The 27,674-nt window shown below is 40.2% G+C and overlaps 1 protein-coding gene across 1 annotated transcript in view; it reads left to right on the forward strand.

Moving 5' to 3' along the window:
* Positions 1–27,674, forward strand: part of ALK (ALK receptor tyrosine kinase) — a 313,240-nt gene that overhangs the window by 61,121 nt on the left and 224,445 nt on the right. The window contains exon 2 of the mRNA XM_027890791.1: positions 21,108–21,227. Within this exon, the coding sequence (XP_027746592.1) occupies positions 21,108–21,227 (120 nt within the window). The remainder of the gene's footprint in view (positions 1–21,107; positions 21,228–27,674) is intronic.

A 27,674-nucleotide genomic window follows, 5' to 3' on the forward strand; every position in this document is an offset into this window, starting at 1 on the left:
GTAGCCAAAACTGGACCTGTATGAAAGCAAGATAGAGGCTGAAGTAGCCTGAGGAAAATTGGCAGGTTAATTAGGAAAAGACCAAGCCAGTTCTTGTTTCTTTGGTGACCAGAGTTGAAGTTCAGCAGAGCTTTGAACAACTTTCAGAGAAGTGACTGTGGGACTGTGTGTGGTGGTAGGAAGTACGAGGTTCCTTCAAGCAGGTCTTGTGATATTTTGCAGGCAGATGAGAGAGTATATGATGGTGTTCTTAACCTGTTGGTGGTTACAGGACCACAGGAAAGCTCCTGTGGAGCTGGTGTGCCCTGCTGAAAGAGGGAATATATTTACCTGGCACAACACTGGTGACTAAGGCTCTGTGTTACTACTTTCTCACCTGATATGAGGCATGCAAGTCAAGGAGGGCTTGTAAAGCAAGTTCACATCCATCTGCAAAACACCAGAAGACCAGATCCTTGAATGGATCTTGTCAGTTTAAGAGAGAGATGAAAACTTCCCAGGCTCCTAGCCCTTTTCCACTAAGTAGAAAGAGGTGGTAAAACACAGGGAAATCCCTTTCTCCTAATTAATCACTATACTGTGGGGAATTAGGAGACTGAATTAGTTCCCTCATATCCCTGAGCAAAGGGAACAATCTATAAAGCTTTGATTTTTACATTTGTCTTCATTCTTTTCCTGTCCTACACACTTCAGGTGGAGCATTTTGTCCTACACACTTCGGTTTTATTGCTTTTTCTTCTTTATGGCATTTGTGCAAGCTAAACTTAACTTCAGTAAGGTAAACAGTGCCTCCATATACCTGTTTTGCTTTCTGGTTCTCATGTGCTAACATAGCCCTGAATGTTTGTGTTGCGTGTTCCTTAAAGGAAAGCTTACTGCTTGGCTCCCAGTTCAAACAAGTGAGATACTAAGAAACTTGGAGATTTCCAGAAGAGCTTAGCTGCATCAATGTAACTGCAAGACTGGAGCAAACATTCAAGTGCTACCCCTATGCCATATTTGTAAGAGGAATCCTATATAACTGCTTGTGAAAATCTGGTGAGCTGTGACCCTTTCTATAGGAGTACTCAAATAATGGCAGTGAGGAGAGGAATATGCCAATGGATGTAAAGCAAACAAGGGCTAACTCTATGTTAGTCACGTGCTGAAACAAAAATATGGTACTATGTGCTGCTTCAAGTGACTCTGTGTGGAATGTACAAAGCTAACTCTGTTTAGATTCCTCTGAAAATCCACACCTCAGCTGGAAAGAAAAGTGTGGCTTGTCCAGATCTAGCCAAGATCTCTGGGTAATCCGGAGTCCATGCAGTGTCTGTGTTTTCATGTGCAGTGAGAGGTGTCCTAGAAAAGGGGAAGGAAGAAACACCAAGAATATGATGTAATGCAAAGAATGCTGTGAGTTTAGTTAGAAGCAATATCAGCGTGTTGCTATATGTTGTTACATCTGTTCCAGATCATCCATCTCTACTTCATAGCCTTTGTCTTGTGTCTGTTAATAGAGTTACAAAATATTGCTTATCTGGGGATAGTAAATAACTGGTTATTCTCTGTATTCTCAGATATTTTCAAATTTTTTGCTATATTCTAGGTTTCTAAATTAAGACATTTTGAGCATATGCATATTATGTAGTGTAAGAAAAATATAAAGTTTTAGCACATCCTCTTTAGTTTTTGCAAGCTTAAATGATGACACAAAATACATGCCAAAAGAGAAACAAGATTTAAATGGTTACATGATTTGGGGAAGGTCACCACAGTCAGGAGCAGAAGTGAAAGACAGAACTTGGAATACAGTAAGCACGGGAGTCTTGTTTCCTAATGCTTAATAAGGTTTGTCTAGGAAGGGATGTGTTTATCTTGCCTGTGTTCTAGCTACACACTGCAAGATACAGTAAATTTCTATCCCATTTGTTGTATTTTGGGTAGGGTTTTTTGATTTTTTTTTTCAAATCTAGTTGTTAAATGTTGCTTTATTGTGTCTCTCAGTTTGGTAAACTTCTTGTTCACACCCATTGGATTAATGGATATCTTGTGTACAGGGATGAGCAAATGATTGTAGCAGTGGCTTCTTAGTTCCAAGGCAGTAAAACATTATGAAAATCATTTGCAGTACAAATATACAGACCTCTTCATCACATTGCCCAACACTAATGCATTTACATGGCTACAAATTCCATTACTTTATGCAACTGAAAGGACAGAGGACTCTGCCAGATAAGGGAGAAATCCCAGAGCACTCTTATTAAGAACCTGATGTCAGTCCAGAATGAGATTGTATAACTTGTTTTAAATATTCAACAAACAAAAGCTGAAAAAAAAAATCAAACTCAAGATGGTTTAAGTTCTTCTTGAGGGCGTAGGCAGACTGCCATAAAAAGGTAGAGGAATAATTGTCTGCTAAGCAGACCTCATCTCTGAAACTGGCACAGCTTCTTAAAAAAAAATAATGATATGAAACTCATACTATTCTTCTACTCATGGAAGAATAAGAAGTGTTATATACTGCAAGAGGTTGTTCTAGAGGTAGTTTTATTGAAGATAAGCTTTCAAAATATCACCATAAATTGTTTTTTAAGACAGTCAAGTGGAGCCTGTAATTTTCCACGGTAGTATTCATTTTAAAACATTACTAAAATCAGAGGGCGTAGATTTGCCACTTGCACAGTGTTCTGGTGGCAGATACCAACCTGTGTTCAAGCGTTTAGAGGAAAGGCTTTCCTAGAAGCCTTCAGTTCCAGAGGCTGATCAGATCTGAGTAAATGAGGGTCTGACTTCTGTGGACAGGAGTGAGGGTGACTCCTGTGGATGTGGAGGAGACAGCTCAGGTGGGGTAATATTGAGTCTCGAGGCAGCTGGATCTGAGCAGGATCCAGTAAGAAGGGCCAGAGCAGAGGTAAGGAGCTCTGGAAGGCAATTTTAGGGATCTTTCTGCAGTTTGCTATAAGAAAAGCTGATGCCTCCGACATGGTTGCAAGTTTGCAGCTCTCACTATGCCAGCTTGAAGGTCTGAGTTCCTCAGCTTACCTTTTTCCAAGTTCTGCTGGGCACAAGCAGGGCCTGCAGGATATGCATGCAGGTGGGGTCTTTTGCAATTCCTCCAAATGTCTCATGAGCCAGAGATGGGGTAGCGTGGAGGGGAAAGGAGAAAGAGGGAAACAAATAATAAAGGAATCATGTTCTTTTTTCCCCTATTTCTCAATTAGAACACATTCACAACCCAGCAGATCCAAAGTTGTCCAAGCCCCTCTAAAAATACCTCTGGGTGCCCACTGCATCACTAGGTAGTTAGTGACACCCAGTGACACTTTGGCACTTCTGCCTTGCTGCAGATGACATAGAGTCACTTTTGAAAAATCCCTTCCTTGTGACTGAAGATAAAGACTAGGAGAGTGTTTTAAATTTCTGTCTTTATTTTCCTGGTTGGTAAAGAGTAGCCTTGAAAGAGATTTGAGAGTGAAGTAGAATAATCAGGCAACTCATTGATCTGAAGTTAATCTGCTGCAACTGCCTCAGCAAATGCTAAAAATGGTCTCCTTTTCTCCTTTCTATAACTGAGGAAATGGCTTCTGCCAATATCCCTCCAACACCATCAGCCCTTGGCACTTTTGTCAAACACACTCTGTTTGAACAGATCAAATGAAACTCATTTGTTGTTATTGTTTAAGATTAAGCTGTACTTATAGAATTACTGCAGCATTATTAGACCAGTTTCCTAGAACACAAAGAGAATGAAAAACAGAAATAAAAAAAAAGGGATGAAATTCTTTTTAGATTTTGTTTTAAGGCTTAGTACTGAGCTTTGAGTTCTCAGTAGTGAATTATACAGCATTGTATTCTGCAAAGAAGCACCAAGAAGCTGTCTTAAAAACATTATAATTGTTATACAAAGGTTCTACATACTATCCAAAGCATTCAAAATGTTTTCCAAATGCTTAGAAGGTGTGTTGCTGGTGCAGAATGCAAATCATGCCTTCTAGCTTTGGGCTCTGATATGGAATCTGTACAAACATGAGCAGGTCACTTAAATTGACTATCTACTGCTCCATCTGCAAAATGAAGCTATTGAATGCCTCAAACTACCCAGGGAAGCCAGAAAATACATCTGTAGACAAAATGTTTGGTGCTGACCTGCTGGGATTCATGCAAGCTGAATTTTGCTTTTATGTTTTTGCTGATGGAAAGCATTTCTACCAAGCCATCAGAAGTCATAATTTTCTTAAAAGGAAAACTCTTAAGTCCACTAAGTCATCTTGAAAATGTACTGTGGCTCACAGCTTGTATTTTCATAGAATCTTAGACCAATTCAGATTGGAAGGGAACATGGGAGGTCTCTAGTCCAGCCTCCTGCTTGAACCAGGGCCAATAACGAATTTGGACCAGATGACTCAGGGCTTTGTCCACTCAGAGACTGAAAACATGCACGTCCTCTCTTGGTCTCTGTCCCACTGAGTGTCATGCTTAGAGGGACTTCACCATCTTCTTCTATGTGCAGTCAGAACCTTATCAGCTCCAATTTATGCCTATGTCTGTTGTTCTCTCACTACACATTTCTGCAACAAGCTTGGCTCCAGCTCTAGTCACTCTTCCCAAGGTACTGGGGGCTGTTGTTAGGTTCCCCCAAGCCATCCCTTCCCAGGGCTGAAGAAGCCCCAGTCCCTCAACCTCTCCGTACAGGGCTGGTGACCTTCCCTAAACTGATGTTTTTCTTGTACTGGGTGTCCCAAATTGAATCCAGTGGCCAAGCAATTGCTGAATAAAGGAGACTAATCACTTCTCTCCATCTGCTGTCTGTGATCACCTTGATCCAGCCCAGGGTGCTCTCTGTGGTCTCTGCAGCCCTCAGGGCAGAGGTGCTCCCCAGCCAGGCAGTGCCCAGCCTGTATTGCTGCAGGGAGTTCCTGCTCCACAGGTGAGGGCAACACATTTGTCCCTGTTGGATTTCATGAGGTTCCCACTGGCACATTTCCCTGGCCTGGCCTTGTCCCTCTGGGTGGCAGCCCTGCCCTCTGGCATACCAGCTGCACCTCTTGGTTTGTTGTCATCCATATACTTGATTTTAAAACAAAACTCAGGTTAAATTGAAAAATAAATCTAAGCACCAGTGGCTTCTGTTCTTCCTCCATGTAATTCCACTAGTTTTGCTGAATTTAGCAAATGCTTTACAAGGAGAGTTTTTTGTGTTTAAGGAAATTCACTGGTCTGAAAACCTCTCCTGTTTTTGTTTTCAGCAGTGGGCAAACTTATCCCTCTAGCTCCATGAGATCATGTATACCTGCCAGATCATAATTTTCTTCAGGTAAAAACAGAAAAGCAAACAAATAGTAGATTCTTCCCTACCCACTGCCATTTCAGGATGAAGTTAAGTTTTCAAAGAATATTTTTTCTAAAAGAAATGAGCCAAGTCTGGAAAAATCAATACATTGACAGAAGAAACTTTGTTTCTCTGACTCTTCCAGAGTATGAAGCCATTAGGTTGTATCCCACTTGGTTTTAGGTTTTCACTAGTTCTTTATTGCCTGGAGCTCAGCCACTAGTAGGATACTGGTAGAGGTAATTCTTAAACTACACAGAGGATTTTCTTGTATTTCTTCAGTAAAGGATGTCCCTGATGCTTAGCCAGTGCGTGGGAGCTTTACATATTAGCACAATCTTTGGCTTTTGAGCCCACAGTAGCTGAATTTTGCTTCCACTTCAAACCAACCTTGCAGGTAGGTGTTAGAGGATATTTAGCTCTTACTGCAGGACTGGAGTATGCTAAAATTGTGAATGCCACAGCATCCTGATGAGCTCCCCAAACGAAGGTAGTTCACTACCAATCTTAAAATGCTATTCTACTCTAGAGAATGACTATTCAAAAAAGGTCTTTATTTAATCAATAGAGTAACTCCCCATGTACATTGAGACACATATAAAATCTGCTACTGACAACATGATGGGTTTTATTGCTTTTTACTTCTATTAGCATTGCAGAACCAACTGAGCTTTGAGCAAGCTGGAATCTTCACCTTTCCATACTATATCCACTGAAAATAATGGCTGGCAAAACACAGAGGCTCTCGGGCAACCGAGTGCTGTCCATAATGGTGCTGTTAACCAAGCTTCTGGTGAATAACCTACCCTGACCACTGAAAGCACTGGGACTGCATTGGTTTTACTGAGACCATTAGTTTAGTTTACAGGGGGTTCCTACTATGTACATTGTACAAGGACAGAAGAAACCCGGCTGAACTCTGACCCTATGATGTCTTTGAAGGTTAGGAAATGATTGCATTTTTCATTGCTCATCTGAGTACTGTTCCTGCAATAATATAAAGTCCCATTATAATATTTTTACACAGTTGATTCCTGTGCAGTAGAAAAAGATGGGGAGTTAAATTAATTAGTCAAATTAGTTAAGGCAGCAATCATTTGAATACTGACCTCCAAAACCTGGGTGGAAAAAGAGAGGAGAACCTGTGTGCTTGCAGCATTCTGATCTGTTTCTATGGCTGGTAAAAATAGGGATTGAATCTGTATTACTGGAAATGTAGCATTGCCTAGAAGAGAGAGGAACAAAGTTAAGAGGGAAAAAGGAAAAAAAAAAAAAAAAAAAAGCCAGATTATCTTAAAAAGTTTAGATGAAATTCTGAGCAATCATTTCATATCAGTTCTGATTGTCCAGTGTCAAGGTTTCACAAAAATAGACTTTAAAGTCTATTTGAAGTTTGAATTTTGATTACAGCACTGTGATTCACCTGTCAATGGTGATAAGTCTGCAATAAAACCTTTTTTAGACTACAACAGAATTGCCATCATACTCTGCAGTTACTGAGTGTGAGATGATACAGATCCCTCCAAGCCAGGGTTGCAGTCTGGATTTTGATATTGTACACTTCAACATTCGGGAGAGTTTGACTGAAGGGGTTTGACTTAGTTTCACTTTTAGTGGATGCAGTGTAGGAAGCTTCCAGCTGTAGCTGGAAATGGAATTCATCATGGAAATGGCAGGTTAGGTGCTGCTGGAAACACAGAGGCCAGTGCCTTGAGAAGCAGGACAGGCTCCATTTCATAATAGGGAACTATGAGGAAGGAGGGTAAGTTCTTGATATTCCCACATGCAGCCCGGGACATAATGGTCAGAAAGCAGAAGAACTACCAGCAGATTAAAACTTAGAGCTGGGAAAGTGAATTTGCAGCTCAGGCAGTCTGTGCAAGGAGATAATGATGTTAATTCCTGTGAGTAGTGAGCTGGATTCTGATCAACCTTATGTAAGCAGGTGTACTCCAGAGATAGCAAGGAGCAGAGAAACAGGTTAATTACTATTTTTAGAAATGTAATAAGGCCAGACTGGGCAAGCTAGCACTATTTCCCTGATAAATGTTAGATTGTGGGTGCTCAAGGAGTACAAGCATCTGAGGTGGGGGCTACTAATAGAAAGCTCTTCTAGTGCTGGACAGAGGCAGGTTTCACCCACAGAAGAACATACTCAGCCCCTCACAATGACAGTCAGTCTGCTCCTATAGCCTGCCATCCCTTCTGTGTCCTTTAGGTGCTACAGAGCAATCTTTGCCCTGGTGAAAGGCACCTGGCTGTAAAATGCCAGGCAAGACCTCCCCTCAGAGCCAGTACTGCCTCTGGTACCAGCTCCCAGAGCCAAGAAAGTAGTTCCCTTTCAATGACAGGAGAATCCTATGCCTCCTGTGCTCAGTCATGGGTCAGGAGTAGGGATATAAAAAGAAGTGGGCAAGGAGAGAGCCTCTCCCTCCCACTTTCCTTGAGTAGATGAAGGGAGACGAAGAAATAAGGCAAAACTGAAGCAGATGTACCCAATTCCTGAAGATTGCTTCTAGCAGCTGAGAAGAATGACTGTAGGACATCAATGAGCAGGAAGACATAATGGCTTAGGGACATCTAAGGGGAGACAGATTACTACTGAGGATGACCTGACTGGAGGTCCTTAGTATTAAAATATGTGGAACAAGTGTCCCCAAGAAAACAGGACACTGATTACTAGCTTTATTTGAGTTGTGTTGATGGCCAGGAGGTGAAGTTAGTGATCTGGTGGTAAAAATCCCCTTACCATGCTCTGTTCTTTTGCATCTTCTGGTCATCTTAGTATAATTCAGAAACTTTGTCAAATTAGTCATACCCTCACTTTGCAAGTTGCAATGCATCTGTAGGATGCTGATCTCTTTCTCTATTACCTGCTACAGTTGTCTTCACAGACTTAAGACACTCTGCTGAACTTTACTGAGATAAAGTTATCATGGAAAAAAAGCATGTTCCCTGTTTTATTTTTGCCTAGATTTCCTCTAGTAAATGAGATGGAAAGAAGGCTGCTTATCTTTACAAAGTGCTATTTGCTTAGAGAAAAATACGGGTACGTGACTTAAATATCCGCAAAGTGATCTGAGTGGGTAGAATCTGGGATGCCTTTTGTCGTGTGCAGTGCAGGGCAGTTTCATTTCATGTCTAGAGCCCATACAGTCATCTCCAGATCATGCAGATTAGAGAGGGGAGGATGCTCTGAGACAGCACTGTGGCATGCAGCAAATATCTTAATGCAAGATAACTTGCTACAACAGTTTTGAATAACAAGTTACTTAAAGTACTTTACTGTTAAGCTAATTTTTTAGTTTCCCATAATGTAACAAACTGTAGTCCTGGGTAATGACTGGTCAGTTCATCAATGAATTCTGGAGGGCTGGCTGCTAAAGTGATACTCACTGTTGTTTATTTCTACCTGCTAAGCCATATGACAAGAATTTTTAAAATACCACAAATCCTCACCGTATACTTTCTGTCCTTGCTAATACTGTCATTGACAGAAGGATGGGCAGGCCTCTGAAGTAGTTTGTGAAACTGATGGTTCTCAGAAGACTTATTCCAATTCAAAACCAGAAATTATGAAAAGTCTGAATGCTCTTGCCTCCCAGATGGGATTGAAACTTAGAGTGGCTCCCTGCAGCTCCACACATGCCAGTTCAGCTTCATGCCTCCAGTGATGGATCAGCTGCTTGCACTGTAAGACCACCACAGGTGCAACTAGGACTACAGGCTTGTAAACAGAAAGGCCAGTATATTTTTTTTTTCTGCAAAGGATGGTCTGTTTTCCATCCTGAAACTGCCTGACAGTGTTATCAAAGAAGGGTATGGATATAAGGAGCAGTGCATTGTTCTGGTGGGGATTCAGTCTGTTGTCATAATTCCCATAGTGTGTTGCACTGTCTTTGTCATGCAGCTCCCTCTCTGTCAATAAAAATAAATATCTGTCTGAAGTTTGTTGTTAATAGAGATTTTTTTTTATGTGAATTTTTTATGAGATTACCATAGCTGTGCTCATTCTGTTTTGCTCTCTACTAAATTTTCTAAAAAACCTTGTTGACTCTCCATGAGTGTTTTTCCGTGTGGCTTCTCCAGTTCAAGGTCCCTGTCAGGGGACTCTCAGAGAGATGTTCTGGCAGCAGCACAGCAAACTCATATCATGTCAAATGCAAAAGAATTGGAATTACTTAATTTGTTTTCTAATGGCAGATTTTCCATCGAGAAATATAATTTTGAAAACTAGATTTCCTATGGGAATATCAATTTACACAAAATGCCAGCGTCTTTTTCAGTCTGGGAGAAAATCAAAATGAAATATTTTGACCTTACTATGATGAAGGATTTCATTAATTTACTTCATTTGCAACTACACTATAATATACTTTACTGAGAAATTGACATGAAACACTTTAATTTTAATTCCTTTACACAGAAGCATTAGCTCCCCAGCTGTTTTCCTATAAAAGATTTTATTTCCAGGAAACTTCAGATTTATTCTCGGTAATTTCAAGGTGTGGAATGAAAAGAAAGAGAAGTCGTAGAATTTCCTGCAAAGCAGAAATTCATATTGCTGCTTGGATCCAGCACCTATTGTGTGCCACGGGCATTTGAAAGACCAAGTGGTGCATAACTGGAGTACCACACAAAGCAAACAAACAAAAAACCCCAAGGGCTGAAATCTGTTCCCAGTAAATATTTGAGTAATTTCAAAGTATTCATCAACTGCATTCTGCCCATGAACAATTTGCTACCAGCCAGCAAGTGCCAAATTTCAGAAGCAAACTGTTCATTGCAAATAGTTTGCCTCTTCACTGTGACAGAGAAGTGTGTTATTAGGAAGCCAACTGTTCTTCTTAAACAAGCTTTTTACTGTTGCCATAGTAAAAACTCTGTGTGTGAGAAGCAGGACAGCTTAAGGGAAATTATGTTTTGAAACCCTGCTTAGACATTTGTTCATAAAAAGATCTACTGCTTTTTATTCAAGGATTTCCAGGCCTGGTGAGCACCATTACTTCCATTTTAGTACCAGCATAAAAAGGCAAAGGAGAAACTGCACAAGTTATCTCTAGATCCCATTCCAAAGAAGAAGAGGTGGGAATGGAATTAGATCTCAAGATCCAGTTCACAAAACAGTGTCTATGGTCTTCATTTATAATGGGTGTTAGTAGTTAGTTCATTACAGAAGGTGCTGCATAACTCAAAAAAAAATTCAACTTAGCAGTTTCCGTAGCAGACGTACAATAGAGTATTTACTCTTCCTTTTCTAGATGAGGAAAATGAGGCATAGATTACAAATTGTTTTACAGCATTTTGGCCCGGGAGTGGAAAAGTAGTGTAAGGCTAGCAGTGCTGTCTCAGCCTTTTCAATCCTCTTAATTTTTCTCTCTTATCATCATCTCTAAATTCACCTTTAGAGCAATTGCCGAAAGTACTTTGATTTCAAGATGTGCACACAGATAAAAAACTCCACACTCGGAGGCAAACGGTAAAACTAAAAAAATACCAAAACCCCAACAAACCCTATCACTGAAGCAGCTTATGAAGGCAGCTGGTGATGATTCCTCCTTGATTATTGCTTAAGGACCACTATTTGCAAGTACCTTATCCCAGGAGACTTTCCTGGGGAAAAGCCATGTGAGGAAGTCTTCTTAAAGAGGTGTCATCTGTCATGACAAGTTGCCTGTCCTGATGAGCCTTGTGCTGAGATCGCATTATGATGACTGATGAGGCCGTCCATAGCAGTTAACTCAGCCATTTGTAATCATTCCTCTTACAGGCCTTTTGGTAATCGCTTGGGGAAATTCTTATTTGAACAGTGCAGGTTCTGGAGGGAAGAAAAGCAAAGATATTTCTCGAGTGCAGGAAAGCATTTAGGTAGACATAAACTTGGGGAAAATCAAAAATCAGCATAAAGTGTCTTACTGTCCTTCTAGATATTTCTGCAAGGCTATTTTCTTTTATTTTTGTGTAGATTACAGTCCCATCTTCACTCTGGCTTTTTTCCAAATGCTCTGAATTTCACTTTCGCAATTTAGAGTAAAGCAGTTTGGCAGAGACAGGGCTGGACTATTAGCAGCCTGGGAAGAAGGAAACAGTAAAAGTTGTTTTCTTTTCTAAACTTTGCTACTGTTTTGCAATGTGTGATTTGAGCAGGTTGTTTAATCCCATGGTTCATTAGTAACCTTACACATATGAGATATATAATTCTTATGTCCATTTTTTCCCATATGGTTGATGCCTTCTACTCGTTGCTTTACAGGTCCTTATGGGCCAGCTTTTCAGACCAGCCCATCTCACTATTTTTTCCACATCTGAGAAAGGTTGTACCAGTACGTAGGAACATGTAAAAGAGAAACAAGAAAGATCCTCATCTCTGTGATAGGCAGATGATAATAGCCTGTCTCTTCCTACTCGTCTTTTTGACTGTGTCTTTTTGAGTATTTTGATGATTGTCTTTGTATCAGAAGCCAAATACAAGTCCAAGTAAGACTTGGACAGCAGCGTAGTTTGCATTACCAGAGAGAATCTGGGCCATTCTGCCCACCAAACAAGGTCTTAGCTGGTGCTGGAGCACCACCCTTTGTATCACATAACTGAACTGCTCTGGTGCCATCCAGCAGAGGATAGAGGTGTCTGGTGGCATGAGCTGCTTTCCAGCATCTCTCACCTCTCTTACGTGAATGCTGTGGATTAGCTAACAGTTAAGATCTTTGGAAAGCAGCTATACAGAGCAAAATTGTGCCAAGAAACCCAAAATGTCCTAAAGAGCTTGGGATGTCTCCAGAGATACTGCTTATTTTAATTTTGCACCTGAAAAACAGAATGACAAGCAATTTCCCTTTTACAGTCTACTCATAGTTAACGCAGAGGTGTCTATCTGAGGCAAGACAGGGGTTTCTCATGCCTTGCTCAGGTGCTTTACGACCTTCATTTTGGCAGCACTTGCTGAACTTCCTTGAGAAGTACTTTCACATCTAAATACCCCACAGTTGTAGTCAGAGATGCTGTCCTTTACCTTAAGTGAAATTAAATGTTGCGGTGAAAATAGACAATATAAGCACATTGGCATCTTTCCCAGTAAGGGGAATATGAAGTAGTTTTCATTGTTACTGCCAAGACAGCTGTGTTTTAGATTGAAATAGTCATCGCACCCTTTTGCTATTTCTAGAAATAATGCAGCTTGCCTACCACTAACAAATGTCTCATATTTTCTCTGGTACCAAAACACCCTGAACTTTTCTTGCTATTCTGCAATACTGTATCTTAACATAAATGCCTACTGCAGCAAGTAAAGGGGTTTAGCCGTAAAAATGGCAGGAAATTCGTAACTGTCACTTCTTCACAGTTTGTGTCTGTTGTACACATGTAGGGCTTCATCTGATACCTCTGAGCATTCATTTTATGTTTTGATATGGTAGGCATATTTTAAAAGTTTCTTCTTCTGAAATGTTGTCTTTGGATTACAAGATTTCAGAATTATTCTGTCTCTTAAAGGTGAACAAAGCCTGTGCAGCTGCAGTGACCTTTCTGAAAGTGTTCCCTCTGTCTGCATGGAACAGTGGAGGTACAATTTCTATGGGAGACATCACTTCAGAATTTCTGCCTCTTTTGTATAGGAAACATCCAGTTTTTACCTGAAGTTCCTGTATTTTATTTACTTTGCTTGTGGGCTATTTTAAATGTGAATGGGTAGGGATGGCTGATTCGGAAAAAAAAAAAAAAAAAGCGCCCCTGGGTTTGTATTTCTGTATGTGGAGCCAATTGTTGAGCCTTCTGCCAACATGATCTTTCACCTGCACTTAGGCAGTAAGCAATAGAATTTCCCTCCTTTCACAGATGCAATAATAGTAATAATGATAATAACAAGGAAAAAAATGAGGCTGACTTATGCCACTGCTGTTGCTTTCTCCCAAATAACCATTTGCTGGCTACCATTTGCAGCTGGCGGTGATGAATGGTTCCAGGCAGCAAAATAAGGGCAGCTTGTACCTAAGGAGGGCTCATACCAGGTGGTGGATGAGAATGTTCTGGACATTGCCCCATGCTCTTTGAGGAGGAAGGATGGTGCACATAGTAAAAAAGATATTTTTCACAAAGAAAGAGATATATGTAGCAGTATTATGGGATATAGGGAATGAGGGTTCCTGGATAAACCTGCATAAATCAGCTGAAGCAAAGACACTTTTCAAATTAACTCAGGCTAAACTCTGGCCTTTAGGTTGTCATGTGTCTGTATTAGGAACCATAAGAAAAAGGTTTGTTTTTCCCTCTGATATGCAATAGCTGCGTGAAAGTGGACTGTGTTTCCTCTCCACTTCCCAGTCAGGCTCAATGCTGCAGTGCAGTGGAAAAAGGGTTTTAAATGCTCAGGTCATGTGTGACGGTAGATGGCTTTGAGTGGGAAGAGGGGCATTTAGTTACTGCATATGAAAGAAAAAAAATGTTTCCTAAACTTTATTACAAGTGTCTGCAGATACAGAGGTGCTGACGTGTCATGAAAGTGTGGGAGGAGAAGTGAGTTACCACCATTTTCATCCTGATCAAAAAAGTCTTTGAAAGGTGATCAGGCTGCCTGCTCTGAGGGTGAAAAGGCTCCTGCAGACCACAAAGGTTCAGATATGCACTGAAACCTTTGAATATTAATTTCCACATCATTTAAATGTCCAAGAATTGAACATAAAAATGTGTTTTTATTCACTGACAAAAATAGAGATAAAAATAAGTGAGCAGTGAATGCCACACCTTAAAGCACAAGACAGATCAAAAGGCAGATGTTGAGAAAAATATGAGCTTGTATTAAAATTTACAGGGACTGTAGACCACTGAGTATCTAAATATGTGCAGCTGTGTTAAAGTGATAACTGCTTAGTAGTGTGAGTTTGTCTATGCATTGTGGTTTAGTTCACAGTCAGTATTGCACAAAAGAGGATTTTAAGTGCATAAAGAGCAGGATGTTGTTTCTGAGCTTGTTTCTATTTGTTTAATCCCACTACTTAAAATTGTGTAGGACGTGTGCAGATCTTATGGGAGAGTCCAACCGGTGTGTATGTGTACCTATGCAGAATTCCCAGTTAAAGGCACTAAATGTTTTGAAGTCAGTATGTTTAATGCATTATTGAAACACTGTCAAAACAAGTATTTATTTTCCTTGAAAGTCTGGCCACTATGGTTCTACAGGTTATGTTACTGGGTGCAGACTGGAGGAAGGTACACGCAGTGGAGTGATCCAAGACATGCAAATAGGTGGACTTTGGGAATACGTGGCATCAGGACTCCAGTTTTAGAGATGAGAATCATACTGGTATAGCAAATATACTGGTGTAGTGATTAGGAATCAGCTAAACATAATGGCTTCTGGTTTTCACCACATATCTGGTCAGAGATTCAGATGCATTTTTCAGTCCAAAGACAAGGACAAGTATTGCCATGTATTAAAATATCTCAGCCCCACAAAATCACCACCCCAATGCTTCTGTTCCAGTTGTGACCCTAAAATGTCTAAAAGGTAAGCATAAACATCCAAAATATGTTTGTACATGGAGCTTTGCCACTGAAGGGTTTTTCCCCTCTGTTTAGCAAAGCTGCAGGCTAGGCAAGCAGGAGAAGCACATCCCTTCACGCCGTACTGCTGGCAGCCTCCACTTTTGAGGGGATGAACCAGAGGCTGAGGGCAGTTCAATTACTTACTCAGTCCTTTGTTTTCTCTGTGTTGCCCACAGAGGTGCTTAATTGTGCTGTAAAAGATTATTGCAGCCAAAATCAGTCTGCTGTTGGATTTTTTTAAAGGTATCTTGTGCGCACACAGATGAGTAACAACGTTTAGCCATTCCTAGTCTGGTCTGTAATTGAGGCCCTGAGCTCTTTATGAGTGATTCATTGCCATTTTGTGGTGTCTTACTGGGCAACTCTTCAGCAGCTGCACAGCACCTGAGATGCAGTAGTATACTCCAAATGGCAGTGTATTTAATATTCATTTCTATATTAGTTATTATAAGCATGGCCATTTTAATTGGGGTTTCTAATGCTCTTTCTATGGAAAATGTGGATTATTTATTTTCCTGTAATGAGCAGCAACAAGTTGTACTTCGTTAATATTTCTCTATTGCAATGCCTTGATCAAATTGCAATTTGGATGTTCTGTGTTCCTCCAGAGCCAAGGTCCACTGCTCAAACCATATTTCCCAGACTTAGCACAGAGTCTCCTTGCATCAATTAATGTTCATGGGATGTGGTAGGTAAAGGAACTGTCTAGTCAATAGAAGGCAAGGTACAAGAGAGGTTCATGCTCCTAGTCAGGGCTATACCTTTTGCTGATTGAATTAATCAGTTTTGAGGCATTTGGATTTTTTCAATCCAAAGTTAATATTTCCTGTGAAAAGGAGATGGGAAAAAATACATGACTAACAGAAAGGGGTTGAAAGAAAATTTTAAATAAGCCTTATGAAGGGGAAAAAAAATATAGTTAGGGCCAGAAGGATAACTCAGTTGATGAGTTAAATACAGTTTTATCAGTGACACATGCTTCATATACAGGAAGTGTATGCTATTCCCAAATTTGCTCATCAAGCATCTGCCGTCAGTGTTGTTGATCACTTCTATGCCTCATGGAGTATGTCTGACTGAATTCACTATCCACAGGTCTGCCCACTAAATGCAAATTTCTTCTCTGCAGCAATCCAACACAGTTTCTGTGACACACACATACTATCGTTTCTTTGCACTCTTCAGGCTTTCAATATGACATAAAATCGTTGTAACATAATGCATTATTAAATATATTTTTTAACTGAAAAAGATAAGCCTGACAGACTGTCAGTGAACATTTTTGTACTGTAGAAAAGGTCTGTGAAAAGAAACCCTGGAGTACATCCACCCATTAGTGAAAGTAAAGCTCACCAACTATTCAGAGCAAGAAACTGCATGGGATGAACTTGTCCTTTGCCTTGTTCTCCAGCTAGACCACGAACAGAATTTGAATTTTGCTTCTGAACGTCATTTAGACAATGATTTGTGTGAGCATAGTTGAGTCTATGGATTATTCACAAAGCTTTTACTTGGGCTATTTGTTGGTTTTGGTGCTGCTTGGTCACCTTGATATAATGTGTGTTTTGCACTTTCATGGATGACTGAATGTGTTTGAAGATGGGAAGGGGAAAAATGGAAGCTTCTTAGAAGTGGTGTGAGTACTGCTAGTGTGATTGTGAGGATCAGTTGTGAATTTGAGAGGGAATTTTCAGGCAATCTTTTCCCTTCAGTTTGCATACCTTTACCCTCCCAAAAAAATGAAACTAAGAACTTCTGTGGAGCTGGGAGATCAGCAATCCTTTATCAAGGACCTGTGAAGTTTTCACTTTCAGCTAGACAGCAGCAAGCCCAAACACCTTCCTGGTCATAGCCAGACAGGGCTTCTTAAATGACAAGGTCTTGAGTCCTCTTTTGCAAGATGCAATTGCTCAGCTTCAGAGTCCTGCAGTGTTGCATCTGTCTCTTCTCTAGGATGTCCTTGGCCTGTCTCTAATTCTTAAGAGAAGTCTACAGAGGTTTCCTTACCTGGGGCAGTCAGCTCTCTGTAAGATTTTTTGTTTTAATGAAATAAAGTTGCCTTGGTTCTGAATAGTTTAGTCCTTCGTTTTCTTAATAGGGGAAAGATAACTGTGTAATATTCTTTCTGTGGAAAATTGCTACCTTTTACTTAGAACTGGAATAACCTTTTCTGAAATGTCAGGCTTTCCCAGAGACTGGAAAATCCAGATCTTTATGGCATAATATCCTTCTGTGGGAAATTGCACCTTTTACTTAGAACCAGAATAACCTTTTCTGAAATGTCAGGCTTTTCCAGAGACTGGAAAATCCAGATCTTAATGGAGGCTGTTTCTAAGCACGTTATTGTAATAATTGCTAATAATGACTCTGTTATTTGCTGTTATAAATCAGAGCCACAAATACTACTAAAGCTGACTAATGATTTTTACACAAACATGAATGATTTTGAGATTTTTTTTTTTAGATGCAAATATAGCTGAAAGGAGGTGTTGAACTGAGTTTCATACACATCTGTTGCAACTCTGAAATCTAGAGGACAGGTACATACTGGTTTGTCACCTCAGATTTGCCACTAAGAAACTGTAATTAATACAGCTCAGCACAGGGAGAAAGCTGAATAAGGAAGCGATATCCAAAGGTAGTAAGAAGCACTATTCAGTTACTTGTAGGTGCATTTTTTCATTAAAAAACGCTTGGGTATTTTGGTAAAAAATCCTTTACATTTCTACACTGAGTGGAACTTTAGAAAACTATGTATGTTCGTTGCTGAGGATGTTTCTTCCTTCTTCCAGAAAAGGCAAAAAAAGGGAGGAAATCCTGTTTGTTTAAAAATTACCCAAGGAGAAAGCTTTTTTTGTTGTTCCACTTTTATGTGAACACATTGTTCCATTAAAGAGGTATTTTTCATTAAAATAATACATAAATATTTTATTTAATGAATTTTTAGCCTTGAGGCTTGACTTCAGTACACATGAGCCATTTTCTATTTTTCTTTTTTTACTGAAACTCTTGGTGAGCTGAATGAATTTCCCATCCCCTAAGGAGATTCCTTTGCACAAGTTTAAAAACCAGAAATGTCGTATGTTCTCTTCAGGTGCATGTTTCTTTCTGTGATGGAGCACCTTGGGTCAGGATTTGGCCCTGCATATGTCTTTAGGCAGGAATATAAAAGAAACCTCTGCTGTACCTTGCCATACTTCTGTCTACCAAAAATGGAGTTGTCAGCTTTCAGTTGCTAATCCATTAATTTTTTTTAAAGGTTAGGGTTACTTTTGACAAGTGACAGAGTACTGTGGTACAAATAACTGTAATGGGAGGTTAGCATACTTAAAAAGAAGGAGACAAATTTTCTCAGTGCCTTCTGGCTTAAATTAAATTGTTTTGAAGAGGGGAAAACCCCTTTATTTTGTAAAACGGCTAGAGTGTGGTCTATTTTTGCATTACCCTTGTTGCACAAGAAGCATTTATTTAGCTGAAAAAGTCTTCTGTTATTACCTTTCTGGACATAAAATGCCCTGGAGGGGGAAGAGGAAAGGTTCCTCCTTTTCCTAACCCATAGCTCACTCTGAAATCAAATCATTCCTCACTGTGAAGAGTAGCCTCTTGGCTATACAAAAACCTTTTACCCAGCATCTTTCTCTGAAGATAACTTAATTGGGAAAGATTCATAACTCCTGATACAATCTTCTTGTCTTCGAGTTCAGACCAATAGCCCAAGCAAATCATCTGAGATGAAGTTCCAAAATTAATCCTAAAGAATATGAAAAAAAAAATTATTAGGTTAAAGTGAGTTGAACTGAATCCATACTGTCCTTTAAAAATTGAGAAAAACTTTCAATTTTTTATGTTATCTCTTATTCACCTCTTGCTGCTGATAGAGGGGAGGTTCATGTCCCTGAACTGCCTTGTCTTCTCTGCTCAGATGTCCAACTTTATTTTTTGTCTCAATTTACTGCACATGTTGGCATTAGAGGGAACATTTCCACTTAGCTGGGGCTGAAGGTGGGCGTGATTTCTGAAGAATGTGCTACGGAGAGGCATTTTTGGAAATGTGAGAGGTGCCTGGGAATTTGGAGTACTACAGCTGATCTCTTTGGTACTGATTCCCAGGTAAGGATGGTCAGAATAGCTGCAGAGATTTAATTTTGATTTCTGTGACTGAAGCACTAGGAAGAGAAATGCACCTCGGTGTCGTTCTCTCAGATTATTTTGCTGTGAGAACAGAGATGGGAAGCAGGTCAGTGTTTTGGGTTTGTGTGAAGCATTCCCAGGACTGCAACCCCAAGACTTGGCTCTCTGTTAGTACTAAATGAATGACATCTGCATGCATTTGGATCTGTTTGGGGTAAAAAGGCCTTGGAGTTTCATGATCTTTAGGATATTAAGTCATTCCTTATTTTGGAAAGCCACTGGGTACAGGTGTTGTATAACAGAGATATTGATACTGGTCAGACCTCTCACATCAGGCAAAACACCCATGACTTTGAAAACCAGATTAATTCAGGAGCTCATTTTTTATTAATATTCTTATTTTATTGATTGTTTTATATTAGCATCAAAGTGAAGCACATTTGTAGGGGAAAAAAAATCTGCTTTTATCAACTAAGTGTTGTAATGAAACCTGGCATTATTTGCCACAAGCAGCTTTATCAGGGGCTACTGAAAGACGTGTCAACCATTTTGATGTTAGGAAGGAAAAGCCAATATACAGATTATTCCGTAGTTACCTATCAGTGACAGCTGAAGGCAGGACACTGGGTTTGCTACCTACACTCATAACTCACTGACCTGATTTTCTGTGTCTTTGTATTCCAAACAACAATAATGGGTGTTTAGTTATTGCACCATAACTTAGCATAGAGACCAGGTATAATTGAGCCATTAGGGTTATTAATTTTTTTCCGCTCAAGAATGTTTTACAATACAGTGTGGAGTTCATTTTTATCTTGAAGATCACTGCTCTAAGCAATGAGCAAGAGTTACAGCTCTTACATAAGAATGGTTATTTTTCTCTTGGTTTTGCTATAGTTATTCAGTTACAAGAGTGTGCTAGAAGTGAGATTGCATTGAGAACGAGATGGGGTACAACTAACATTGGTATTTAAGCTTCTGACAAGTCCCTCTGAAATTTTCAAGTTTTTTTCAGTGGAATTAGAAAGCAGGGCTAAGATTTTACAAAATTAAAGCAGGGTTTTCCCGAAGTCTTCAGCCATTTACCTTGCTTACTATTATCCTCTTAAATATATCCTTTATTATTTATCTATCCAACAGGACAGTTTATCAGCATTCTGAATCAATTATTAAGTTAGCGAATGCCTATTTTTACTGAAAGTTTTTTCCAAACTTTTTTTGAGAGTTAACACCAATTTTTTTTTTTTGCTATTGTTACAGCAAAAGTTAGCAAGGAAGCAACTGTAGTGTTCTTACTTGACAAAAATATTTGTTAATAGATCAAAAGTGTACTTCTTATTTTCTCTCTGAACATCAAATTCCTTGTGGCTTGTGAGAAATCACAAATCCAGAGGTTTATTTTTTCCATCCATCAAAGCTCCCAAATGCAAGTTTTGGCTTCCTGTATTTTACAAAGTTAAATCCTACCTTTCCCCTGAGAACCTCAAAAAATGAGATCAGAATACTCAGGATCCTGATATCTTCAGAAAACCCAACTTGAACATTCACAGACAAAATTTGTACTTTCAAAGCTTGCAAAATTCTGCTTTGCTCATTGGTCTTGTGTGTTATTTCACATACTGTTTCTGATCAACTCTAATATTATCACGGTCTTGCAGAGTTAGTGCAGGTTTGTACAGAACCTCATCTGTTCTGGGTCACTGTGGTATTTGATACTGGTCAGTCCAGTATTTGAATCAGCAAAAGCATCTTTGAGATGCATTGGGTTGTTGAACAGAAGATGGGTACATGCGTGCCTGTTCCATGTGCAATATCTCCTCATGCCAGCAAAACTTAAGAAAAACCCAAACAAACTGGGGGACTGAAAGGTCAAAGGGAACTTCAAATCAGTGAGAGATGAAACTTGACAGTTTTTGTGGGTGATGATAATTTTACAATGTAAAGCAGTTAGTCTCCTGCCTCGCTCTTGGTTCTCAGGAAGGAAGAACCAGCCAAGAAGTAGTTGAATATGAGTGCTGATTGCATACTGTCTATAAAGTTAACATTTTTGCACTTGATGTGTTGCATGCAAACAGGACCATCATACATAATGGGGTTTTCTGTCTTGTATTTTTTTTTTTAATTAAAGGTCTGAGCACTTCGGATCACCCATCAAGGAGCTCTTCTCTTCCTCCTGGTTACTCTGCTTGGAACTTGACCTGGGTAATGAGAGACACGTCCCCTTTCTTCTCCCATAGAGGACGGCACAGTGAGTAGCATGAATGTGTTATCCTCGAGAGGCTGTCATTGACTGCCTGAAGTTTTTGATAGAATACTGGAGTAAAACAACACAAGTCAAATGATCAGTGTTAAAATATCCATACTGTCAGCATCTGGAGGCACTAATAAGCCTTACTGTCCCTTACTAGCTGCTCCTGGAGCCTTTCCCCACCATGGCCATGGGCCCAGGAGTCTCATTTCAGCCCAGCCCTGCCTGAGTTGACCTTGGTCACTGCCATCTCTAAGGAGGTGCCTGGTGACCTGGGCTGCCCCAGCCTGCCCTGCTCACTCAAAAACAATGTCCCAGACTGTAACATTTGAGTGGTATGTTGGAATCCAGTGATACTGTAAAGAGAGGAGCTGTGTACTGAAGTTTTTTCTTTCCATCTCCTTTTGTAACACCCACCCATTCCAAAATCTGGGAATCTCTTTTCCTCCGTTTTCTGATATGACCTGTTTACGGGCTATCCGTAGCCATTCCACTGTGAAGTACAATGGACCTAGTTAGGACTGGACTGCATAAGGCAATATCTAACATGCAATCCAGAAAGTGACTGAAGTAGAATATATCTACTATATATCTACTACCAGTCTCCACGAGTGGAGATAAGGTGCTGAGAGGCTAATAAGATTTACTCACCCCAAGCCTGTAATTATCTGCTTGAGGGAAAAGTTTGACCTACCTATATGAAGGAGTCCCATATTTCTTCAAATTTATGTTGCAGCCTTTTATGTGTGCAATATATATTCTTTCCACTGGCATACAATATCTGCTCCTAGCTGTTGTATCTGCTTGAATGATGAGGACACACCAATTCCGTTTTGGAAGCGACAGTAGTACAATCTTTTTTCCCTTACTTGGTTTTCTCAGAAGTTGCAAGAATGATTTTTAATTTACCCTTTATTACTTCTTCCTAAACTCTTTCAGTTTCTCAGTAATACTTTTCCAAGGGAAGGAAGGCTTTGTTCTAAAAACTTAAATGCATTGATTCCATCTGACAGCATCACATGGAGATAAATGCACTGCATCTAAGCAGAAATGATTTATGATGATTTTAGCTGGTTGCACAAGACCAAATTCTACCATATTCCAACCACCTGTTTTGCAAGGAAAGGCAAGAATTTGATGAGGTGTTACACAAAATACAATCTTCACTCAGGACAAGTCTAAACTGTTTTCTCCCTCGGTAGGTGTAATTCGAGGCATGCACCTTGAAACTGCTGGAGAATCTTAAAGATAAGCCGGGGTAATTTGAGGGATTTTTAGCCTTGCAATTTAATGTTTACAAAAGTTGGCAGAACCTCCTTTAAATTAAAGGAGTAGCATTAACCCTCAAAGTCACGCATTTCAGACTGGAACACTCCTACCACTTCATATTTGCAACATGCAGAGGACTGATGTAGATATGTGTAATAGAGCCTGTAAATATAGCTCAAGACTTAGAGGGCACTTCTTAAAACCTCTATTCCTCTGCATACCATCTTCAGCTTATATACATCTGAATGTTTATTAGTAAACTTCACAGGGATCTGGATTTCTATTCCAGAACAATGTACATGACAGGGGTAGACAGTGCCTTTCAGTAGCTGATTATTGGCCCTGGATGTACGAGGCTCTGTGAAGGTCATGGGACTCAGTGGAGCAAGGAAGAAGACAGAGTTAGACCATCCAAGCTCTAAGTGAGTACTCTTGTCCCAGGACATACCCCTGCCTTTTGATTAAGTGATTAATCCAAAATCACAATAAATCGTGAGAAGAAATAAAACCCAGCAGTCCTTAAGTACTAGAGTGATTTCTTCTTCTGTTAGAAGCTTTCCTCGCTTCTCCCAGCATGGCTGATTATAGAGTGCTCAATAAAACTTCTATCAAAACTTTGTTTGCCTAATCATCTGATGGGAACCATCTTATTAACTGGCTGACATTGCTAGAGTGGGGTAATATTAGTTGTGTTAATTACCTGTTCCCTATGCTCTGCTGTTGGAGAAATCTCTGACTGAAAGAGTAAGTAAATTGACATGTAGTATCTCTCTTCCTCTGCCAAAATAAGTTCTCTTTTCTTTTGCTCAGAATTAAACAGACTGCCTCTGGTAGTTCTGGCAGGGACAGTGCCTGATGATATCTTTGAAACCATATGCAGCAATCCCAAAAGATAATCAGTGGCGCAACAGGATACTTGAGTGATGAATTCAAAAGACTTTTTTTTCTATTTTGTCTAGAGGTTTCTAGATTTGTCTCCATCTAAGCACTGATAAATCATCAGTCATCTCAAAGATGCAAAAACCACCTGGCTTTCAGAAAATAAAAGCTGGAAAAATGGATGTGAAGTCAAAATTATCTGGGAATTCAACCTGAGGGGCAGGAAGAGACTTTAAATCTTCAAATTTTTGTGTATTTTTTTGTTCTCATGAGGTACACTCGGACTGTTTCCTGTGGCTAGAACAAACTTTCAATGCATTCTGCATATGTGGACTTATGGTAGTGCATTAATCTCCCATTTTCACATCTGATGGATCTCTGTCTTGAGGCTTACATGATTAACTACACTCAGCCACATATTTCTTTTCTTGTCCTGGTTGGTTGAATGTTAATTTTCTCTTCTGTACAGGTATTGTATAAGAAATCAGTTGTCCACTGCATAAAATCTGTTAAGCTTCTGGAACAGGGGTTCCAGATGACAGGTGCCCCTTTAGACCTGTGAACTTTCATGCACTTAACACACCTCTCTCTTCCCCATCCTCTACATCCCCCTGAGCCAGCCCAACAGCACTGGACCTGGAGCTCAATCCTGGCAGGGTAAAGTGGCAACTGTGAAAAGTGCTACTGATTGGAGAAAAAAATCAAATTCAGTTCAACCCACTTAAACTCTGTGTTGAAAGAAGAGCACATTTCATGAGAATAACAGGCGTAACCGTTGCCATGTCGGACCATTTAGGAAACAGGAAATGGCATTTGCATTTTAACTAATCTTATATCATTGTGCTGTTTGTGTCTCTTTGCCAGATTGTCTGTCCTGTAGCAGCTGAACTCTTTGGCTGTTCTGAACCAATACAAGTTACAGATATTTTTCTTTGCCCCTCTGAAGTTTAGGAAATAGTGGTGTTTTGTATTCCAAAGCTAACTGGGACTAGAAGTCAGGGTAATTTTGCTACCAAATGATTGGTGTGCTTAAAAATGTCTAGAAAAGGTGAATTGTGCAGGGGAGGAACACATACCTACAAGAATGCATAATCATTCACAGCTTTGATTTAATAGGTACTAAAAGCCCAATCCAAAGGATGGCCTCTATTAACAACTTATTAATAATCTCAATCAGCTCTATGTCTTCAGAAAACTAATTTGACAGGATTGTTGAGAGTTTTCTTTACACTTTCTGATGGAATGTCATCTGTGATGAGTTCCTAATTTCCTGAATTGAGTTTACTAACTAAGAAATAAAAATTCATTGGACTTACTCTACTGTGAAATAATTTGGGGTCATTCCTGCTGTGTATTTCATGCTCAGTGGCACAGCAGCTGCTCAGCAAGGTATCACATTATGAAATTTTTTTCTCTGGTGGGTCATGTGCAACTTGCTGAATTCAAGTACTCATGTGCATGTATTTGAGATACCATTTCATTCATGTGGGTTGGATACCAGATAGATAGTGATGACACGAAACTCCATGAGTCTGAGTATCAAACAAAAGGGAAGATGGAGAGAAAGAGGGCACCAGCCAAATGAATTCATGTTAAGGTTAGGTTCCCATTACTACTTGCTTGATAATTCTACAGCAAATCAGACTAATACTGACATCTTCCGAATGATAAAGCTATCATGATTCTTGGCTCAGCATGGCATAGTGAGATGCATGGTTATGAACTGGTTGTTACAGCAAGTTCTGTTCAGAAGGTGAGATAAAGTCATGAGAGGAACAAGGAGAATGCTACTTTGTTCCAGATGAAAAGTCAGTCAATGCTTTCTTAGTAAAGATATTGGAAAGGTGATGTACTGCCTTAAATCACACATCCTTTTTGCAATTCTAGAAGTACTCTAATATAGTTTTGGAAATAACGTTATGAATAGAATAGATTTCAATTAACAGCAGTTACTTGCACCACATTAATAGAATTGCTCCATATAAAATAGCAGATGAGGTGACCCCATAAACATATGCAAGGATTCTTGTTTAAGAATTATATGGTATTTTTGCCATGTGCAATGTTGTTGAAATCCAAAGGGAGGAAAATCAGGAAAACAGCATCTGTCTAGCTAAACTAAAGGCTGTGCTAAACAAGAAGAAAGAAAAAATCTTATTAGGGAGAAATTTTTACTTTCTTTCAAGTTATTTTTTCTCTTATATAATTTTTCATCTGCAGATAATGTGCCTATGACAGCTCAACATTTTTTCAATAATAAAATAACATACAGTTAGACAACAAATGTCTTTTCTCCCTGTCTCTCAAGTATTCATTTTCTCTAGAGATCTCTCAAAACTCATGCAAGAGGTCTCTTGTATGAATTGTCAAAATATGACAGTTCATCCAACCACTATTTTGTGCCAACTAGAGCATGTTTTCTAACAATCGCTGTTAGTCAGTACTTCATTTTTTTTTGGCCAGAACTGACATTAGAAATGCACTGTCATGTATTGTTTTTGCTGCATGCATGGGAGACTTGGTGGGCAAATATTTCTTGTGTGGAGAATGAGCTCTGTCACTTCTTGGAGCAGGAGGAATGAGAAGGAGAGCTATTGCTAGCTGTTCTCCCAACACCCCTTCCTCACACCTCTCTCTGTAGCTGTCTTGAAAGACTGTGCTTATAATTGATTTATGAAGGAGTCCTGGCCCTCTTCTTTGTAGTTTGATTTCCACTGAACAAAGCAGCTGTCAGAGATTTTGGTGATTCAGTCCCTGGTGCACGCTGAGGAGCTGGGTATATAAAAAGTAGATGCTGTCATTTTTAAGGTTCTCTTAAAAATGGATGAAAAGTTGTGTTGTTGCCGTTTTCCCTAAGCAGTGGCCCAATCCAGCTGTCGCTCACTCCCCAGAGGATTAATTTAAGTGCATCTGCCATGAGGAGAGCTCCACAAGGAGGCAGGCAGCTTGTCCTGTGCTGGGTGTCCAGGCCCCAGCACTCCTCCTGGGTGTTATTCCCTTTTCTACTGAACATGTAAAATTGTGCCTCCAATGGGGTGCATCTCCTCCAAAACTCTTTTCTTCGGAATGTGATCTAACCTTAATAGCCCCTCCCAAGGGAAACCTGAGTGTTTTTCCCTCAAGGTGGGCATTGGAGCAATGAGCCATGCTTGACCCTGCCCAGCAGGTACCACCCCTGCAATCTTGCCCTGGGTTCTGTGTAGAAATTGGCCACACTGAACACTTCCTTGCAGACAGCGAGCTCTGAGGAGCCCTTGGAGCCCTGCAATAGAACATCATTGCTGTAAGGGAGCAGCAGCGTTCCTGCCAGTGTATCCAAGGTCGGGGAAGCTTACATGGAGACCTGCTAGTGCAGAGGAAGGACACAGGGAGATAAACTAACTTGCACTAAGTAGCTTGAAATTAAAAGGAGGTCCCTGATGAACACAGGCTGCATCTCAGGGCAGGAGAAGGAGCTGGCATGCTGCCCTGCTGTTCTCCTCACAGCTTCACTTGCAGGTGACCGAGGTTCCTCAAATGGGATGGACCCCAAAGCCCTGTGGTATGGAGTGATGTCGTGGGGCTACTTGAGGGCATCCCCAGTTCCCCACCTCTCCAGTTTCCCAACACCCCTGTCAGGCCATGCTGCTGCTCTCACATTTGTCAGCTCCTCGAGAGGCAGCCCCAAGACCGGGCAGTTGTATTTTGGCAAAGGCGTTTGCTAAGGGTAGATCCAGGGTGCCTGACAGGGATACATGTGGCATACTAGCCCTTAAAATGTGCAGTTTGCCCTTTCTCAGTGCTGAGCAATGGAAAGAAATAGGTGAAAATGTCTCTCAAGTCTTGCTTGCTCAGCAGGAACAAGGCAGTTAAACCCTGCAATTGTTTTTTCTGTTGGATTTGTGTGACCACCAAACACCTTTTCCCTTTTCCTTTGTGCTTTTTTCCCGTGCCCTTCCTTGCTATGATGGATTCACACATTTTAAATTGCTGCTGTACCTCCGCTTGCACAGTGGAAAGATAGCACCAGGAATCCATTTGCAAGGAGTTTCACCCCTTCTTTGTGCCAGTGGGGCAGTGCTCACTTCCCAGGACCTGCCCTTGATCCTCCTGGGTGTTCAGCAGTCTGGTGAGCTGACAGCCAGAGAGCAGAATCTCCTACTTATGTTCTATTTTTGGGGAGAAATACTTATCACTGCAGGCTTCTTTGTGTCACCCCACGTGTGCACCCTGTATTGGGGAATAGAAATTCAGAAAGTCCTGATGAGGCAATTGAAACCCTTAGATTGAATGGCCTGTGCCCTTTTGTACTCAAAGGCA

Source organism: Empidonax traillii, unplaced genomic scaffold (assembly GCF_003031625.1).
Source record: "Empidonax traillii isolate 1590-97213 ecotype Southwest subspecies unplaced genomic scaffold, ASM303162v1 scaffold297:size655095, whole genome shotgun sequence".
In the NCBI taxonomy this organism is placed as follows: domain Eukaryota; kingdom Metazoa; phylum Chordata; class Aves; order Passeriformes; family Tyrannidae; genus Empidonax; species Empidonax traillii.